This window comes from Scyliorhinus torazame, chromosome 10 (genome assembly GCF_047496885.1).
Source record: "Scyliorhinus torazame isolate Kashiwa2021f chromosome 10, sScyTor2.1, whole genome shotgun sequence".
Lineage (NCBI taxonomy): Eukaryota > Metazoa > Chordata > Chondrichthyes > Carcharhiniformes > Scyliorhinidae > Scyliorhinus > Scyliorhinus torazame.
The window spans coordinates 164,181,306-164,198,846 of record NC_092716.1 but is presented as its reverse complement, the minus strand read 5'-3'; the positions used below and the strand labels follow the sequence as shown (position 1 = coordinate 164,198,846).

The following is a 17,541-nucleotide window of genomic DNA, read 5'->3' as shown; positions in this document are numbered from 1 at the left end:
ACGCCCTGGGGAATCACTCGCAGACTTCCTGCGTGCCTTCTGCTGGAACTGTGACTGTCGGGTGATATCGGCTACCCAGCACGCGGAGCTGTTGATCAGGGACGCTTATGTCGCGGGCATGAACTCTAACTATATCCGTCAGCGATTATTAGAAGGGGGCACACTCGGCCTCCCAGAGACAGTACAACTCTCTGGAGATGGCCTCCCAGAACATGGGGGCCTAAACCTCCGACCGCACGGCACCCTCGTGGGCCTCGTGGACGCAGCCATCAACCGACCCGGGTGCGACGCAAGCCTGCGCCGCGCAGCGGCCCGCCAACGCCAGAGGCCCGAAGTGCTACTTCTGCGGCCAGAGTAATCACCCCCGACAACGCTGCCCGGCACGGAAAGCAACTTGTAACGGCTGTGGGAAGAAGGGCCACTTTGCAAAAGCCTGCCAGGCCCGATCTCCCCCAAAACCTTTTAGGCCCAGCAGCGCTGCCTGCTGCCTGTCGGGGCCGCCCCCAGCTGCCATGCCACCCGCCATGTGCGACCCGTGGGCGCTGCCATCTTTAATTTCAGCCTACACGTGCGACCCACGGGGGACGCCATCTTGGACGCCATTTTGCACCTTAACCGCCATGTGCGGCTCATGGGGGCCGCCATCTTGGAACCACTCCGCAGCCTCCCGGGAACCCAGCTGACCCGACCGTACGCTGGCCGCTGCTACCTCCGACTGGCCTACTGACCGCCTTCCGATGCTCGCCTCCATCACGCTCGACCAGTCCCGCCCGCACCACCTCGCGAAGTCCACGATGACCGTCCGGATCAACGGGCACGAGACGGCCTGCCTTTTCGACTCCGGGAGCACAGACAGCTTCATACGCCCAGATACGGCAAGGCGCTGATCCCTCCCAATCCTACCCACGACCCAGGAAATCTCCCTGGCTTCCGGATCCCACGCAGTAGAAATCCGGGGGGTACTGTGTCGCGACCCACAGTGTACAAGGCGCAGAGTACACAAACTTTAAGGCTCTACATCCTCCCCCTTCTCTGCGCTGCCCTGCTACTTCGGCTCGACTTTCAGTGCCATCGCCAGAGCCTTACCTTAAAGTTCGGCGGACCCATGCCCCCCCTCACCGTCTGTAGCCTCGCGACCTTTAAGGTTGCCCACCCTTCCTCTTAGCAAACCACACCCCGGACTGTAAGCCCGTCGCTACCAGAAACAGACGCTGCAGTGCCCAGGACAGGGCCATTATCAGGTCGGAGGTCCAGCGACTCCTGCGAGAGGGGATCATTGAGGCTAGGAACAGCCCTTGGAGCGCCCAAGTGTGGTCGTCAATACTGGGGAAAAGCACCGGATGGTCATCGATTACAGCCAGACCATTCACCGGTACACGCAGCTTGATGCGTACCCCCTCCCCCGCGTATCTGACATGGTCAATCAGATTGCGCAGTATCGAATCTTCTCTACAGTCGACGTGAGGTCCGTGTACGACCAGCTCCCTATCCGCCCGGAGGGCCACCAATACACTGCCTTTGAGGTGGATGGCCACCTCTACCACTTCCTCAGGGTCCCCTTCGGCGTCACCAACGGGGTCTTGGTCTTCCAAAGGGAAATGGACCGAATGGTCGACCAGTACGGGCTGCGGGCCATGTTCCCGTACCTAGAAAATGTCACCATCTGCGGCCATGACCAGCAGAACCATGACGAGAACCTCTGGCGCTTCCTCCACACCGCTAAACTCCTGAACCTAACCTATAATGGAGAGAAATGTGTCTTCTGCAAACCCGCCTAGCCATCCTCAGCTACGACATGGAACACGGAGTCCTAGGGCCCGACCCCAACTGCATGCGCCCCCTCCTGGAGCTCCCCCTTCCCCACTTCCCCAAGGCCCTGAAGAGATGCCTGGGGTTCTTCTTTCACTATGCCCAGTGGGTCCCCAACTATGCGGACAAGGCCCGTCCACTGATCAAATCCACCACTTTTCCCCTGATGGCTGAGGCCCGACTGGCCTTCAATCGCATCAAGGCAGATGCATACTGTGGACGGGTCCATCCCTTTCCAAGTAGAGAGCGATGCCTCGGACTTTGCTCTGGCCGCTACACTCAACCAGGCGGGCAGGCCCGTGGCTTTCTTCTTCCGTACCCTCCATGCCTTCGAAATTCGACACTCCTCCGTCGAAAAGGAAGCCCAAGCCATCGTAGAAGATGTGAGACATTGGAGGCATTACCTGGCCGGCAGGCGATTCACTCTCCTCACTGACCAACGGTCGGTTGCCTTCATGTTCAATAACACACAATGGGGCAAGATCAAGAATGACAAGATTCTGAGGTGGAGGATCGAGCTCTCCACCTACAACTATGATATTTTGTATCGACCCGGGAAGCTCGATGAGCCCCCAGATGCCCTATCCCGCGGTTTATGTGCCAGCACACAAATAGACCGACTCCAGGCCCTCCACAACGACCTCTGTCACCCGGGGGTCACCCGTTTTTTTCCACTTCATCCAGGCTCGCAACCTGCCTTACTCCATCGAGGAGGTCAGGTCCCTAACCAGGGACTGCCAGGTCTGCGCGGAGTGCAAACTGCACTTCTATCGGCCAGACAGTGCACATCTGGTAAAGGCCTCCCGCCACTTTGAGCACCTCAGCATTGACTTCAAAGGGCCCGTCCCCTCCACTGACCGTAATGTGTACTTCCTCAACATCGTTGACGAGTACTCCAGATTCGCCTTTGCCATCCCCTGCTCTGAAATGACCTCTGCCACCGTTATCAAGGCCCTGCACAGTCTTTTCGCCCTGTTTGGGTTCCCCGCCTACATCCACAGTGATCGGGGCTCCTCCTTTATGAGCGATGAATTGCGTCAGTTCCTGCTCAGCAAGGGCATCGCCTCCAGCAGGACGACCAGCTGTAACACCCGGGGAAACGGACAGGTGGAGAGGGAGAACGCAACGGTCTGGAAGGCCGTCCTGCTGGCCCTTCGGTCTAGGAGTCTCCCGCTGACAGGAGGCCCTCCCCGATGTGCTCCACTCCATCCGGTCACTCCTATGTACAGCCACTAACTAGACTCCTCATGAACATATGTTTGCCTTCCCTAGGAAGTCCACCTCCGGGATATCGCTTCGGTTCTGGCTGACAGTCCCGGGGCCCGTCCTTCTCCGGCAGCATGCGAGGATCCATAAAACCGACCCCCTCGTCGAGAAAGTCCTGCTACTCCATGCAAACCCCCAATATGCCTACGTGGCACACCAGGAAGGGCGACAGGACATGGTCTCCCTTCGGGATTTGGCTCCTGCAGGCTCCCCGACGCCCTATACCAACTTCCCCCATCTCTACCCACCCCCCTCATGAACTGACACCCGCAGGCCCACCGGCGACAAGCACCACCACGCCCGCCCATACACCACCCCCCCCTTCGCCGACTCAACATCTGGGTGAAGAAGAGGAAGACAACACACTCCCGGACACGCAGGTCTCTACGCCGGCGCCCACACCACAGCCGGGACTGAGGAGATTGTGGCGGAAGGTCAAGGCCCCCAACAGACTTGACCTTTAAGATCACTCCACCCCCGCCGGACTCCTTTTTTAAACAGGAGTGAATGTGGTAAACCATGTTATTGCATTACATGTATTGTATTGTGCATGCCTGGGCTTGTCCAGACTGGCTCTGCCTGTGGCTCCTCCTCTCGGGCTTCTGTATAAAAGTGGCAAGTCTCCGCCTCCGGACCCAGTTCGGATCCCGAGGCAGGAGGCTTGCTGTTTAGCGTATTAAAGCCTCAGTCACGTTCATCACTCATCGTGTGTTCTTGATGGTATATCACCAACATGATCATATGGGTTGTACAAGGTAACAAGCCTTTAAGATTAACTGACCTGAGCTTATTTTGCAACTGGATAAGAGGCCTATCGCGACATATGTAGAGGAAGATTGAATCACATTGCAAGTGAATAAAGTTATAAACTTATCACATGACATCTTATTTACATTATGGCCAAATGGTGGATTGAATTGGTTGGTGTGCTCCTATATTGAATTTAATGAAAGCTGTTCTTTGTGCCATGTCCATCAGTAAAAGAGTTGAAATATGTTACAGAACCAGCATTCAATACACCAGCCAGTCAGGCAAATAGGTTGTTACCTGCAACAGCTCAGGACCACCATTTACAAGAACACAGAGCACAGGAATTTCAATACTGCCCATTCCTGCAAAAGACAAAAGCAGCATTTAAAGCACACTGTACAACTCTCAATGCGGTGCTTTCATAAAGCGGGAAATCATTTGTAAAAGACTAACCAAACACCTTCAAAAGGATTAATGACACAATGCCTTTTTAGGTAGTAATAACTACACCCTTACATCCAATACTTGGAAAAAAATGTATCTACTTTTGTTATTTTTATTTACATCTGGGTTGGCACAGCTTTTGAGATTGTGCAACAATTCAAAGGTCAGGTATTGCTTCTTTTGTATTGCAATATGTGCGTGATGCTTGAATAAGAATACTGTCACAGATTAAAGTCTACTCTCTGCCCATGGTTAGAGTCCTGTCTGAAAGCAACTTCGCATGAGCTCCTAGTAGACCCTGTAATTGATAATATGGAAAGATGTGTCATTTGAAACATGGAAATCTGGCAATATCTGGTCTGAGAGAAACATGAGAGAATACAGGGCAAGATCCCACAAAGGGTTAACAGCAGCTGCAAAGAGTAAGATTGTAAAATGCAGATATCCTTGGTCAAGCAGGCTTAGCAAACACACAGGATTTTGAATGAAGCCAAAAACAATGGCTCACACCTTCATTGAAAGTAACTATCTTAGTAAGCATCTGGAAAGGAAAAGATGATAGTTTCAGTTGAGCGAGGTGATAAATGTACACCTTTGAAGTTATAACCAAATGGATTTTTAGCATACAGCTAAAAGCAATGTTTCACACCTTCATTGAAAGTAACTATCTTAGTAAGCAGCTGGAAAGGAAACGATAAGGTTCAGTTGAATTTGGGACAATTCTAGGTGTGAAATTTTGTTTAACACCAGGTAAATTAAAGAAAACTGGAGACTATCAGTCTACGAGAAACATAATTCAAAGCTAAAATCAAAGTCAAAATTATGAGCTGAGGACACAATTGGAAAATAAAACTATAGAAATGACAGGAACCAAACCAAAATTCACACCTCTTGAAACCAATGCATTTTTGAATATCACAAAGGAACTTTGAACATCACAAAGGAAACAATGTGACCAGAGACCTGAGAGGTGAGGTTATGTCAAAATGAATACTTAGTTGGATTAGAATGTTTAGATCAAAGATACTTTTTACAATCAAAGTGATAAGAGTTACTTTACAATAAAGTCATAAAAACTTAATAACTGTTAGAAAGAGAATATAAACCCAGAGACTAGAGCAGGAACTACACAGACCCAGAACTCAGAGGGAGAGAGGAGAGAATCAGAGAAGGAACAAGAGAAGCAACTCAGAGTCAGATTACAGTCAGCTCAGCCATGGGAAAGGGACAGGGCAAAGCAGCCGAGCTAAAATAGCTAATACATCTAAGGAAGACTAGAATTTATAAAGAAGATTTTTTTGTCAAGTTGGGCCTGAAGGTCCCTTCAACCAACCAGAAGGATCCAGAAGCAAGATCTTTTTACTTTTCTGTAAAGACAGTGATTGCATCTTTTAAAAAGAAGAGAAAAAATATAATAATAAAATAACTTAATTTAACCTGAAACAGTGGTTATTCCAAAGTCTACTTTACTTATTTAGCAATGTGGGACCCAGGATCGATGCTACTAAGTGGTAAGTAGATGAAATCTTCGGTGAAGGTATGGGTTATACCGGGGGATAACTTGAAAACATAGTTTGACCTGAATAGCACTCACTGAAGCCTGCATCGGAGTCAGGGACTGAGAATCCCTGTTCACCATTTAGAATGTCGGCCCCTTTTGGTATAGGGGGACTTCTAAGAATAGTGGTGAGTTTTCAAAAAGAACCCGTGCCACACAACTACCCAGCATTGGCCCAAACTGCCACTAAATTGACAGAGAAGTCAATGAAGAAACGAGAAATATTATTTAACTTCGAGTTGGACTTGATGCAAGAAATTATTTCAGACATCAGTGGTTAGATTTTCAACTTTCTATCTTGGCATTTAAACTGGAATAGCAAAATGGCCGTTCTTTAAAGAAACTGAATAACTTTCACTTCTGAAGCTTGTTACAGCAAATGCAGCACTGTGGCAGCATGGTCACTGTTGTAACATAGGAAGCAGTACAGCCAATTCGAGCACAGGAAATCCCAAATGACCAAATAATCTGTTAAAGTGATGTTGGTTGAGAGATAAATATTGGTCGGGGCACTAGCAGGAATTTTCCTCTCTTCTTTAAAATAGTGCCTTTGAATCTTTTACATCCATCTGAGCGGGCAGACAGAGCCTCAGCCAAAAGCCAGTAGCTCTGACGCTCCAGCGCACCCTCAGCCTAGATGAAAATCAAATGGTTTCCCTAAGTTGTGACACATCTGTAACACCAGTTTTATGCCGGAAAGGGAAGCTGAAAATCTACCTAGGTGCAAAAGTGAGATAAATGTTTCATTCCACAGCATTTAAAATCCCTCTTTTTTAAAAACAGAAAATGCTGGAGATACTGTGTAGGTCTGGCAAGAGAAACAGAGGGTGGGATTTTCCACAATCCCCCCTCCCCCACGGCATGCTTCCCAGTGGCGGAGACGGCTCGCCATTGCCCAGCGGTGGGATCTTCCAGTCCCTCTAATGTCAATGATGCTTTGTGTTGTTTATCGGCCTATCCACTAGGGAACCTGCCCGGGGGGCGGGGGGGGGGGGGGGTCACCATTGGTGGGGCCAGAAGACCGCAACGGTGGGAAAGGCCGTAAAATTCAGCAGAGAGTTTTTAATAATATATATTGTTTCACAGGATGCAGATGGCACTGACAAGACTGCCTTTAGTGCCTAGCCCTAATTACCCTGAGAAAGGTGGTGTTTCAGGTTTGTGGGGCTGGATTCTCCGTTGCACTGCAGCACACCCACGCCTGGGGATTTCCCGATGGCATGGGGTTGCCCATAATGGGAAACCCCATTGGCCGGCTGGCGGGACGGAGAATCCCACTGCCGGTGGGGGCGCGCGGCAATGGAAACTAGTGTGGTGGGGCGGAGAATCCTGCCCATGATCTTTCATTTTGAAGGCATATCGGAAGCACTGGTATGGAACATTGAATAATTCCAAGGGATGTAATGGAGAAGAAGTAACTGGGAAAATGGAAATAGAGTCCTTAAAGAAAGTGTGGTGTGAGGAAGTGCAGTCAAGGTAGCTGTGTGAGTCCGTGTGCTTATAATGAATGGCGGTCGATAGCCTGTCCCAGTAATTGAGACAAAGTCAAGGAATGGAAGGGAAGTGTCAGAAGTCGACCAAGTAAAGATGACAGAAGGGTGGAAATTGGAATCAAAGTCGATTAAACTTTTCATTCAGTTCAAGGCGAGAGCAGAAAATGTACCAATACAGTCTTCAGTGTACTGGATAAAGATGTGAGGGAAAGGGACTGGAATCTGGAATATTCCACATAATCCCATACAAAGGTAGGCATAACTAGGATGCAAACAGCTACCCCAAGCAACATCTCTTATTTGGAGGAAGTGAGTAGAGTTAAAGTAGATGTGATTCAATGTGAGAACAGGTTCAGCCAGGTGGAGTGGATTGGTGGTGGGTGGAGACTTGTTGGGCCTCTTCAAGGAAGATGCAGAAAGCCCTCAGACCATGTGGCAGGAATTGGAGGGGTAGAAGGATGCATGCCCATGACAAACTGCCAGGAAATTGGAAATTGTTAAAGTGATGTGGGGCCTCAGAGTAGTCATGGATGTAACTGGGCAAACAAAGAGGGAAAAAAAAGAGTGACGTAGGAAGAAACAGTGATATGGGTCAGAACAGGCTGTTGTGATGTGTCAGGATAGTCCTGTTAGTGAGTTTTTGGAAGGAGCTGGAAGCGGTCTGTTTAGGGCTGGGGAATGCTGCGGTTGGGGGCCATGGAGGCCATCGAGAGATGAGGTCATTGACAGTCTTGGAAATTATGGTTTGATATTTAGTGGTGGGAACATGCCCAGAGATGTAGGAGGAAGTATCATGGAGCAGCAATCCAGCCTCCGACAGATAGTGGTCAATTCTCCACTCATGCACCACTCACGACAGCAGGTTTGGTGATGATGTTGGGGTTAAGTTGAGAGAAGAGAATGCCATGTCCAGAATGCGAGAGTTCGCAATTAGTGAGGGGAAGAGTAAAAGTAAGACAGCTGATACCAGCAGTTCTCAAACAAGGTAAGAAGCTAGAGGGAGAGGTTCAGTTGGCTGGACTATACCGGCGAGGGGTTTGCTGAATGGGTGGCCAGAGACATTGGCATGGAGGCAACGGCGACAGCAAAGTCAGCACCTTGACAAGCTCAGAAGTTATCGAGGTGGAAAGTGAAAGGTGATAAGGATAGATAGTTCAGACAGGTGAACCTCGGAGGGCATCATGAATACACAGGAAGGGGTGGGAGAAGGATGTTGGCCTGAAATATTAACTCAATTTCTCCCGCTACAGATTCTCTCGGACCTGCTGAATATTTCCAACACTCTTGTTTTTTATTTCTGGTTTCAAGTACCTCCAGTAATTTGCTTTTGAAATCCCAGGTGTATGAAAACAGATACTGGAAAATGTTTGTAAACAATTAAATGGGGGCATTCTTATTCCCTGTAGTCTTGTGATTCAATGCTGTTAACTGGATGCTACAAATACACAAAACGTTTCTCCAAGACGGAGATTTGTAGAGCTCCTCTAGAGAGAGGAGGTGAGAGAAGGGCCCACATGAAGTCAGCAGCACCAAAAGGAGTGTGTGAGAGGAGGACCCTGGGACAGTCAGTAAGCAGAACCTACAGGAGTGTGTGGGATAAGTAGTCAGCAGAATTTGTTAAAAATAGATTTTGAGTCCCCATTTCTTTTTTTCCAAATTAAGGGGTAATTTAGCGCGGCCAATTCATGTATCCTGCACATCTTTTTGGGTTGTGGGGATGAGACCCACACAGATTCAGGGAGAATGTCCACCCGGACAGTAACCTGGGGCCAGGATGAACCCCAGGTCCTCGGTGCCGTGAGGCAGCAGTGCTAGCCACTGTGCTGCCCTAGAGAGTGCGAACAGAGGACCCTGCGACAGAGGGCTGAACAGACTGGATACAGGGATGATATTTCCCCTGGTTGGGGGTAAAGAACAAGGGGTCATAGTCTCAGTATATGGGCTAGGCCATTTAGGACGGAAATGAGGAGGAATTTCTTCATTCAGAGGGTGTTGAACCTGTGGAATTCTCTACCATATAAGTCTGTGGAGGCAAATTCCCTGAAAGTATTTGAGAAATAAAGAGTTATATTTTTGAACTCGAAGGGCACCAAGGGGTATTGGGTGAGAGTGGGAGTATATCGTTGAGATAGAGGATCCACCATGATCATCTTGAGTGGTGGAGCAGGCTCAATGGGCTGAATGGCCTACTCCTGCTCCTATTTTCAACATTTCTATGTTTCAAGTAGAGCTACAGATGCTATCGTTGAGCCCATCCCTCATTGTCATATAATTTGGCCAAATGATCAGTGAATTACTTAATGTTCATATACATTGTAACCAGCAAGGCAAAACCTATTGCCCCATATTTTATCATTTGAACACATTCAAAATGGATTCCAGCAAAAAGAACAGGAAAAAGTTACTATCAGAGTGCAGACTGCTGATCACACGTCCATCTCACAACAGCTTCCCCTTGCCAACCGAAGACAGGGGAGGATACCCATTATTCAGCTCAGTGTAGCAATGGAGATACCCATTCTCAGCCAATTTTTTTACCTGCGTAGCCTGTCCGCTGTTCAGAAATGTGCTTCAGTAGTTTCAGCCAAAGTTCAGTGGTGCCATTGGGAGTCTCATCATCCACTAGTATGAAATGGGAATGGTTATTGTCCAAAGAGTAAAGAGGTCCTTGTGCTGTCTCCTCGACCTGGTATATTGCTGGACTCTGTTTCTAATTGAAGATTGTAAAAATGAACAGATAGAAAATCAGATGGTCAAAATCAATATTGATGAAATATCCAAAAACATTACGGGGGCGATTCTCCAAAATGGAGACAAAGTGTTCGCGCTGTCGTGAGCGCCATCGCGTTTCACGACGGCACAAAACGGGCACGGGCACAACCTATTCTGTCCCCCACAGGGTCTGTCCCCCACAGGGAGCCAGCACGGCGCTGGAGCGGTTCACACCGCTCCAGCCTCTCTTTCCTGTGCCAAACGGGCGCCGCGCCAACCCACACATGCGCAGTTCGGCCGCGCCAACCTGCGCATACGCGGGGGACTTCTTCAGCGCACCGGCCCCGACGCAACATGGCGCAACAAAGTAGGCCCGGGGGGGGGAAGAGGCTGGCCCGCCGATCGGTGGACCCCGATCGCGGGACAGACCCCATCGGAGGCCGCCCCCCTGGTGAAGGAGCACTTTTCCCCGCCCCACAGGTCCCCCCCGCCCCTTCGCGCAGAGTTCCCGCTGGCAGCGACCAGGGGTAAATGGCGCCGGTGGGACTCTGTCGTATCCGCGCAGCCGCTCGGCCCATCTGGGCCGGAGAATCGGCAGCCCCGCCGATTACAGCGGCCAGCGACGCGTCAAACTCGCCGGCGCAAATGCCGCCGATTTTCCGCACCTCGGAGAATCACGCGCCGGCGTCGGGGCGTTGTGGCACAGTTGTGGTGACTCTCCGGCCCGGCGGGGGCTCGGAGAATCGCCCCCTACTTGTTTCAGATAGATTTTTGTCAAAGTGGACAGTGTGATGTTCTTTGCTTTCTTGGTACGGATGGCTTTGATGTGTAGCGTTCAACAAAGAACATCAAGCTTTGTTGATTAACAAAGCTAATTTATTAACACAACTTCTAACTAAGGTTGCTAAATAAACTATGCTATAATTCTATCTACATTTCTCCAGAACACACAACTCTCTATCCCGCCTAACCACCCACTCCCAGAATCAAGGGTGACATGTGATCTACGGGACAGCTCTTGATCACCCTCTGGTGGTTAGATGCATTTACATAAAATTGTTAACTCTTCATTTACCATACAATATCCATAGTGTTACAGAAAGCACTACTCTTGTCCAAGTTAGAAGATTGTAGATTCAAACCAAACTCCAGAGACTTCAGTTCAAACAGGTTGTCACTTCAGTGTAGTACTGACGTTCACTGTCAGCGGTTCATCTTTCAAATTAAACATCTGCCCTTTCAGGGGCATGTAAATGATTCCATGGACAGGACTTTTCAGTTGGCAGGATTTCCCGCCTTGTCACCTGAAGAATCGGTGGATCTCTGCTGATCATGACAGGGGGCATCCTGATTGGTAGCTAGCTGTATAGTCCCAGCAGCACTACTGGCAGGGCTGGCCAAGACGAGCAGCCCCCAGATTATAAATCCAAGAATCCAGGGGCATGTAAAGGTAGGAAGGGAAGGTGAGGGCCGAAGGGGAGAGAAGGGTGGAGGTCTTGACGGAGAGGCTGGGAATGGAGAGAGCATCATAAGAAAGCGTAGGATGGGACAGACTTTGTTCGGTGGGAGGCTGACTTGGAAAGGTGTCCCTTGAGGGAGGTGCCCCCCTTCATAACGGGGAAAATGTCACACGAGAAGCAAACTTTAATGGCCGCAATTGGGCCAAGGGATGATGGGCTACCCTAGGCCTTGCATCCGCTGCCACACGCACCCCCCCCCCCCCCACCCCCCCCCCCCCCCCCCCAAACCCACCCGCACACTCCGCCCGCATACTTGGGATCAGGCTGGAATAGCCAACCAGAGAATTTTAAAGGACTCCCACTACCTGTAAACTGGCCGGTGGAGGACTGTAAAATTCTGCTCCATTACTTTATTAGAAGAGCTCTCTCACAGATATCCTGGATAATATTTACACCTTATCTGTTATTACTGCTGTTTGTGAGGATTGCTGTGCAGATTACCAGCTATATTTTCTATGAGCTGGAGGGTAAGAGGCAGGATTTTAAATAATAGGGGAGGCCAATATTACAGTGTGCCCTTGAAATCTCAATCCCAGCTGTTTTTTGATTGGAGCTTGGTAAATAGAACCAACTCCCTCTTCAGGATCCAAGCTAAATTCTAGGTGGGCGTGTACATGGTGGGAGCCATCTCCCTCTGGCCAACACTCCGCTCTGGAACACTCTATTTGGTGTCAGGCCGAGCCACTGGCCCCCAAAGAAAACTCCCTGGAAAGCAGCAGTGAGGGTCAGGACCCAGCATGCGTGGTGCCCAACCTGTTTGCTGGGCACCTCTCGATTTACGATTGAAGAATGAAAATGCATCATCATCTTTCGCAATAAGACACACCTCAGCTAGAGACGTATAATCAGAGGAAGGTAGTTAGAAATTATTTGAATAACTAACATTAACATTGGTTAAGGTTTCACGGTTAGAAATAATTCCCAACGACGATATTCCTATTGCAAAGACTTTGATTTTAGAGGATGTGTTGGCCAAGGCATGATCACGGACTGCTTCCCCTATGTGTTTGGTGATTCCAGCTCGCAAACCACTTGTAATTATCCAAGCTCCTGCACAGAAATTAGGAAAAAAAATTGATATTTCAATGACAAATAATAAAAACATGCTCTTTATGTCTATTAGGTATAATGTAGGACCCTATTAATCTTTAGGCAAACAACTGGTAGAATTTATGAAAATTATCTACCTTATCGCACATTTTAATCCACAGTACCCAGTTAGACCATGAGGTTCCATCAAAAAAAATAAGTATAAAGTCATACAATATCACAACAGAGACCATTTTTGACCCATCCTGCAGCCCCAGAACCAAGATTTTTCCTCATAATCCTGCAAACCTGGCGTCCTCAAGGACATGTCCAAATGCATTGTGAAAGTTACTGTGCCATCTGAGTATAGTACATGCTTACATAGGAGGAGGGATGGTGCACACCCAATCTCCCCCCCCACCGTGGCCTGTTGCAACTTGACCCTCCATCCCTTCAGCTTTACATGTCCTATCCTATCTTTCCTTCTTATGCAAACTTTTTTTTATTCGGTCAGGGGATGTGGGTGTTGCTGCCTGGGACGGCAATTATTGCCCAAATAATACTGCCTATTATCTCTCTCTCGAAGGTCTGCCATTATTCATTTACTGTTTCTTGGCCACTTGTCTGCTCAGTCCACCTGCACTAGATCCTTTCGCAAGTCATTGAAATTGGCTGTCTTCCAGTTGGGTATTTTCACCATTGATCTTTCTTTGTCCCCTTCCGTAAGTTCCATAACTGCTTTGAACCTAATAATATTATGATCACAATTACACAGATGTTCTCCTACTACAACACATTCCACTTGCCGACTTCATTTCCCAGAACAACATCTGGCACTTTTCAGCTTTCATTGGGCGACACATATTAAGAAAGGAAGTACTCTAGGCATTTTATCAGTGTGGGAGTAAGTTTACCTGTGCTTTGAGCAGCCTTCACCAGACCTTTCCGGATTGTGTCCCGAAGCCATGATTTCATCAGAACTTTTTCTTCTCCTCCGACAATGGATACAACTAGGTTTGGGGCTGGCAAATTCCAATCTCCAGTCAGCAGCTCAAATATTGCAGCCGGAGGGGTGTTACAGGACACTTGTACAAACTGCAGGAGGAGAAGTGCCAAAACAAATGGAAAATCAATCTACTTGCATTGATATACTTAAAGTAAAGTCGCCATAGCCCCAGATGAACATAGACTGCTTTCCCCTTTGAGAGGGAGAGCTGGCTGGTGGTGATTTAACCTGAAGATCACCACATCTCAGGCGAGGGGCAAGGTTGAGAAGGCAGGTCTTCATGAATAACCTCAGCCAATACGAGATTTGAACCTGCGCTGCTGCCTTGTTCTGCATTACAAACCAACTGTCCAGCCAACGGAGATAAACTGGCCCCATTGTTATAGCACTGTTAACATAGTACAGCATCCTGGGGCAGCACAGTGGTTAGCCGGTTCACTGTCCGTGTCTGCGTCGGTCTCATTCCCACAACCCAAAAAGATGAATTGGCCATGCTAAAATGCCCTTTAATTGGAAAAAAAGAATTGGGTACTCAAAATTTATTTTTAAAAACATGGGGCGCGGTGCACTCGAGCGGGATTCACCCAAGTCTCGCGAGGCGTCGGAATCGGAAGTCCACACAAAAGGGGCGGGACCAAATGACACTCGCGAAAGTAGGTCTTAAACTTACTTAAGACGTCCTGACCTGGTACTCACTGGCCTCCCTCGAATCACTATCTTCCCTAGGGAGGCTGCAGCCAGGTGCCGGTCAGTGCTGGTCCACAAGAATGTGGACCAGCTGGATCAGCACACGAGGGGTCACCCACGCAATGGGAGGCACTTGGGTGGTCAAGGGCAGTGCAATGTGGCCCCCTGGCCCTCCCCCTGAAATGTGGCACCAGCTGGCACCTTGGCACTGCCACCCTGACACTGCCAATAGTGCCCGGGTGTCACTGCCAAGCTGGCTGGAGCACTGCCTGGATGCCAGTGCAAGGGTGCCTGGGTGGTACTGCCAAGGGTCAGGGCCAAAGGGGGGCCATGCCCATGAAAGGAAGGTGTGGGGGGGGGGGCTTTGAAGAGTGGGAGTGTGCAGAGCAGGTAAGTAGAGGCCTCTGGAGATTGGAGGATGGGTGGGGTCCTGGAAGGGAGGGGATGCTCTAAGGGGGCTTGGGTGGGCCTGAAGCATTGGGCCCCCAAGGACCCCATAGTGGGGTGTTCTCACTTGGGGGTGTGGGGACGTGCCGTTATGTGTGGGGATGATATTGCCCATGGGTGGGGAGTGTGGAGAACTTAAAGATCAGGGCACCCTTTCAAAATGGCGGCCCGATCGTGGAGTTCAGCTCCCCAGTGCTAAAAAAAATTTGAAGTGTGGACTAAACCGGTGAGAAACTCCCCAGGACCCAAAAAAGTCACTTGGTGTCAATGAACAGCAGTGGGGAACTCGCCGACAGAGCCAGCAGGAAACCCCCTGAAAAACAAACCACAAATTAACACAGAAATATTTTGGGAGAATCTCCCCCATAGTAAAGCATCCAAAATGTGTATAATTGAACACCAAGCCACATGAGATATTATGACGGATGACCAAAAGCTTGGACAAAGAGGAAGTTTTAAGAAACGACTTAGAGGATGAGTCAGAGGTAGGGATGTGGAGAGGCTTAAGGAGGGAATTTTAAAGCTGATGGCCTAGTCACTGAAGACACGACTGCCAATGGTGGAGGAATAAAAATTCCGGTTGCTTCTTGCCAGAATTGGTGTGACATATCAATATCCAAGACTGGAAAATGATATATCAGAAAACGAGGTCACTAAACCACATCAGTTGGACATGTACAGAAGTGATCATCATCTATCAGTGCGAGGCTAGTGTTGACTGACAGTGCAATTCTCCTGGGCCAGTGAAACTCAGAACTGCTCATCATTCAGATACTGGAACAGTGCTTACATAATATATTCCTGCTGTAACCCCATTCATTTGAATCCCCCAGGCTTCCTGTGACTCCAGAGTGAAAGTGAAAATGCAGGATGCGGGGGGGGGGGGGTGCGATACAAGAGTTGTTGAGCAGGGTGGGGGGATGGGGCGGGATGTGGGGGGGGAAGGTGTGAGGTGGGAAGAGGCTTTGATTGTTTAGTGTAGAGGATTTAGGAACTTAGCTTTGGGTTATTTTTAAAAATAAATTTAGAGTACCCAATTCAATTCTTCCAATTAAGGGGCAATTTAGTGTGGCCAATCCACCTAACCTGCACATCTTTGGGTTGTGGGGGCGAAACCCAAGCAAACACAGGGAGAATGTGCAAACTCCACACGGACAGTGACCCAGAGCCAGGATCGAACCTGGGACCTCAGCTTTGGGTTCGTTGATGAGAAGGCAGGGTTTCTACAAAAATAAAACGAACACCTATCTATTCACAGGCTTTTTTTTCAGGCAGCAATCAGGCCTCAGAGAGCATTAGGCCATCAACAGAAATAAACTGCATGGATTTAAGGAGGGTTTGCAATTGACAGAAATCAGTCTGAGCTCCAGGGCAGCCATTGCTGCCACAGAGCTTGAGGCCACAAATCTTGCCTCGTGACTTCACCCATGGTTTGGGAAGCCCGGTGTTGTGGTGATCTTTGTGAGGGGTTTCCAGGATGGAAGGCGTAGTGATCACAAAGATACACAAAGCTCTTTTGAAGAACTAAACTAATTTTATTAACACTACTAAATTTGAGTTCTACACTTATTCTGAATAGCAGACATGTAACAATTAAACTACACTCACTAACACTATCTTTATCTACTAATTATAACTATTATATCTTTATAACTAACTCTGCAACACACTATGAATCTTATCTTCTTCGGCTCCAGTCTGAACCCCTCCCCTTAGCTTAACAGCCAGTCCAATTTATAGCACTGTCCCTTAGCTCCCTCGAGTGGCTAACATAACATTAACTCTTCACATGCTATACATTTGTGTAATGTCACAGGTATTAGAAACTATTTGAAACAGATCAACTTTAGCAGAGCAACTGTACCAGTTATCAACTGATCTACATGCGATAAGGGTTATTTATCCTTATTAATCTCATCCGATCTTTCCAAGAAAATTAACTCCTGGAAGTGTCAAGTGGTCCTGTGACACCTTCACCTCTCTTTCTTGTCTCAAATAGGTCACAAAGAAATATTAAGCATGGAGACATTACTGAATATAATGGGTTCCAACTGTAGAGTTCAGTTATGAATGCTTAGCACACTCTGATTACAAAGGGGGCTGGATTCTCCATCGGCAGAATCCTCCGTTTCACCGGCAGCGCTCTCATGCCCGTGACTTTCCCGACGTCGTGGGGGTACCCACAATGGGAAGCCCCATTGGCCAGCTACTGGGATGGAGATTCCCGCTGCCAGCGAGGTTGCGCCTCACCAGAAAATGGGTACGGCGGGGCAGAGAATCTCGCGCAGGATGTTTCCTGTCGTGGGCGAGTCCAAACTTCTGAATTTAAAACCTGTTTTGAATTCAGAGGTTACCCTTTTAGGACAGAAATACGGGGAAATGTTTTCTCTCAGAAGGCTCTCTGATGTTGGACCTCTCTGTCTCAGAAGGTGATAGAGGCAGGTCATTGAATATTTTAAGGTGGAGGTAGATAAGGAAGGCAAGGAAATCAAAGGTAATGGAGGGTAGCTGGGAATGTGGAATTAGGAACACAAACAGATCAGCCATGATCTTATTGAATTGCGGAGCTGGCTCAAGGGGCCGAGTTATTTATTTTGTGTGTTCCATTCCCTCCATGCACTCTTTTAAGGAGCTGTTAACTCATTTACCTCAAATTATACATTTATAGTTAATAGAACCAGCCTCATGTAGTTTATAAGGTCTGGATTACCCAGAACACTTTCCATTGCGGATTCTTCATGGAATAAAGTAGAAGATTTTCACTAAAGCAAAAGGCTGCAGATGCTGGGAATCTGAATTAAAACAGAAAATCCTGGAAAT

General features: G+C 48.5%; 1 protein-coding gene across 1 annotated transcript in view; it reads right to left on the bottom strand.

Moving 5' to 3' along the window:
* The window catches only part of trpm5 (transient receptor potential cation channel, subfamily M, member 5), a 183,793-nt gene that overhangs the window by 106,280 nt on the left and 59,972 nt on the right, over nucleotides 1-17,541 (bottom strand). Inside the window, exons 4-7 of the mRNA XM_072518897.1 lie at nucleotides 13,496-13,676; nucleotides 12,436-12,602; nucleotides 9,859-10,030; nucleotides 4,123-4,187 (exon numbers count right to left, since the gene is read on the bottom strand). Of these exons, the coding sequence (XP_072374998.1) occupies nucleotides 4,123-4,187; nucleotides 9,859-10,030; nucleotides 12,436-12,602; nucleotides 13,496-13,676 (585 nt within the window). The remainder of the gene's footprint in view (nucleotides 1-4,122; nucleotides 4,188-9,858; nucleotides 10,031-12,435; nucleotides 12,603-13,495; nucleotides 13,677-17,541) is intronic.